This window comes from Gymnoscopelus braueri (genome assembly GCF_963280865.1).
Source record: "Gymnoscopelus braueri genome assembly, contig: SCAFFOLD_437, whole genome shotgun sequence".
Taxonomy (NCBI): domain Eukaryota; kingdom Metazoa; phylum Chordata; class Actinopteri; order Myctophiformes; family Myctophidae; genus Gymnoscopelus; species Gymnoscopelus braueri.
Genome location: NW_027660939.1, coordinates 27,501 through 30,000, shown reverse-complemented (window position 1 = coordinate 30,000; position 2,500 = coordinate 27,501). Strand labels below are relative to the sequence as shown.

General features: G+C 40.4%; 1 protein-coding gene across 2 annotated transcripts in view; it reads left to right on the top strand.

Annotated features, from left to right (window-relative positions):
- LOC308081035 (ATP-binding cassette sub-family B member 6-like) overlaps window positions 1–2,500 on the top strand; it is a 14,788-nt gene that overhangs the window by 788 nt on the left and 11,500 nt on the right. The window contains exon 2 of one of the 2 annotated variants that reach the window (XM_080457441.1): window positions 2,431–2,500. This exon is cut by the window's right edge and continues 237 nt beyond it. In XM_080457441.1, coding sequence (XP_080313567.1) covers window positions 2,460–2,500 — 41 coding nt within the window. In that variant the 5' untranslated portion in view covers window positions 2,431–2,459. The remainder of the gene's footprint in view (window positions 1–2,430) is intronic. The other variant, XM_080457442.1, reaches the window with a different exon arrangement.

The following is a 2,500-nucleotide window of genomic DNA, read 5'->3' as shown; positions in this document are numbered from 1 at the left end:
ACGCATAAAGCCCCGGTTCTACTTATACTCGCGTTATGCTGTGTTCACACTGGCAGCTACAATGCTACAGGCTACCAGTGGTGTAAAGTAACTGAAGTACATTTACTCAAGTACTGTGCGTACTTAAGTAAATATCTGAGTACTTCTTCCACCATTTCATAAAGCCCCAGTTATACTTATTGTTATGCTGCGTTCACACTGGGAGCGACAAAGCTACAGGACAGGCTTATAGTCAGGGGATATTAGCAGAAAGATTTCCAATCTTGGAATAAATTCCTTACCAAAAAAAAATCTTCACCAAGGTGTTTGTAAAGGTGTCTAGTAACACATCTCACAAAGACTGAAATTCACTTTCCCTAGGAGAATTTTTGACAGCTGCTGAAAGTTGGGGTACCCACCATTTCCCTGCATTTCCATGCAGGGCAAAAATAATTCTGTTTTAAGTAGCATGTGAGGGGTCAAACTAGGGTGTTTTTATGATTCTGAATCCATTGCAATTTGTTTTGCATCAAAACCACTCCTTGGGCTAAAAACAGCCCAATCTCAATGGGCTTTTTACACAAAAAGTATACCTGGACAAGGATGGCTATCTATGCAGGGAAATGGTGGGTACCCCAATTTCAGCAGCTGTCAAAAATTCTCCTAGGGAAACTGCATTTCAGTCTGTGTTAGTTAGTCAGGTGTTACTAGACACCTTTACAAACACATTGGTGAAGAATTTTTTTGGTAAGGAATTTTTTCCAAGATTGGAAATATTTCTGCTAATATCCCCTGACTATTAGGATACCCTTATTTCTCAATGGAACATGGAAGTAGGGTTGCCAACAATTTAAAGTAAGGGACACATCATTTCTATGCATTTTTTTGCATAGAAAACTATGCATTTTGGCACAGTTGTACCTATAACACACAATACAAACACAACAGGTCTTACACCTGCATTAGGCTACTGTATCACACTTACTGTAACATGGCTGACTGTAACTAGTTCTATGTATGTATGTATGTATGTATGTATGTATGTATGTATGTATGTATGTATGTATTTATGTATTGCATTTTGACACTGGCAGTTGTTTGTTTGCAAAATGTGGAAAAAAAGCTAATTATAAAAGTATGCTTTGAAAAATGGTATGAAATAATGTTAAGTAGGCAAAATGTACACTTCAACGTATCGTTTATGCCATAATGACATCCACAGGTTTTATAGCAATAGTTGAAATTAGGCCGTACCCAATATATAATAAGTACACATGATGTGAACATGCACGGTACATCATTATCAGTCTTAATGTTATCCTTCAACTTCTTGTTTCTTCCCCAAAATGAGTGGATGTAGACGAGATGCGGTGCAACTGCTAAGTGAAAGCGCCGCCCCCTGAGCCCACTTGGGGTGGAGGTTCTTCCTTGGCCGACTGGGAGCGCAGAGTTTCACACCAAACGGTGCAGCGGTGTCCGAGATTAGCTGTACACACACACACGCACACACACACACACAGACACAGACACACGCACATGGACAGGAGCAAAAACATAATCTCCGCCTCCCAGCCTTTCGGCCAGGTGGAAATAATATAATAACAAACCCCACAGCTAAATTAGGTTTGGCAATGAACTATGACCTTTAAGTACTACACATATCACTGAAGTCAAGAACCCAATATAGCAGAGGACAACAAGACAGTTGGTCTTGTTGTCTGGTACTTTGTACAGAGGACAACAAGACAGTTGGTCTTGTTGTCTGGTACTTTGTACAGAGGACAACAAGACAGTTGGTCTTGTTGTCTGGTACTTTGTACAGAGGACAACAAGACAGTTGGTCTTGTTGTCTGGTACTTTGTACAGAGGACAACAAGACAGTTGGTCTTGTAAGGAGGCTGCAAGAGACACTTGCCTCGGTTTACAGAAGGAAACTTTAGCATCATATCTGCTATGAGGTCCCATTTCACTGTTGTGATGTGATGCACTCAAAAGCACATGTTGTATAGCAGTGGTTCTCAACCTGTAGGTCAGGATCCCACATGATTAAGGACTTTTAAGACCTTTTTAATACCTGAAAAAGACCATTACTGCATCAAAAGTAATCGACAAACTATACTATAAAAACTGGTCAAACACTGGCCAAATTATCAAATGATATAAGAAAGAGGCAAAATAGGGCCGTGTCAGTCGACAAAAGACGGTCCAACTGCTAAGTGAAAGCGCCGCCCGCTAAAATAAATATGCTTTCTGACATTTTATTTAGGCTGCTAAAATAAATATGCTTTTTGACAGTTAGGACGCTAAAATAAATATGCTTTCTCACAGTTAGGACGCTAAAATAAAGATGCTTTCTCACAGTTAGGACGCTAAAATAAAGATGCTTTCTCACAGTTAGGCCAATAGGCCTTCAGTGTACTATATGTCTTCCTTAACCAATTCTCTCCGTAGGTTGACCCTCCCCAGCTGCTGCAGCCACCATGGCGTTGCTTCAGAGCTACTGTGAGGCCAACTCCTCCAT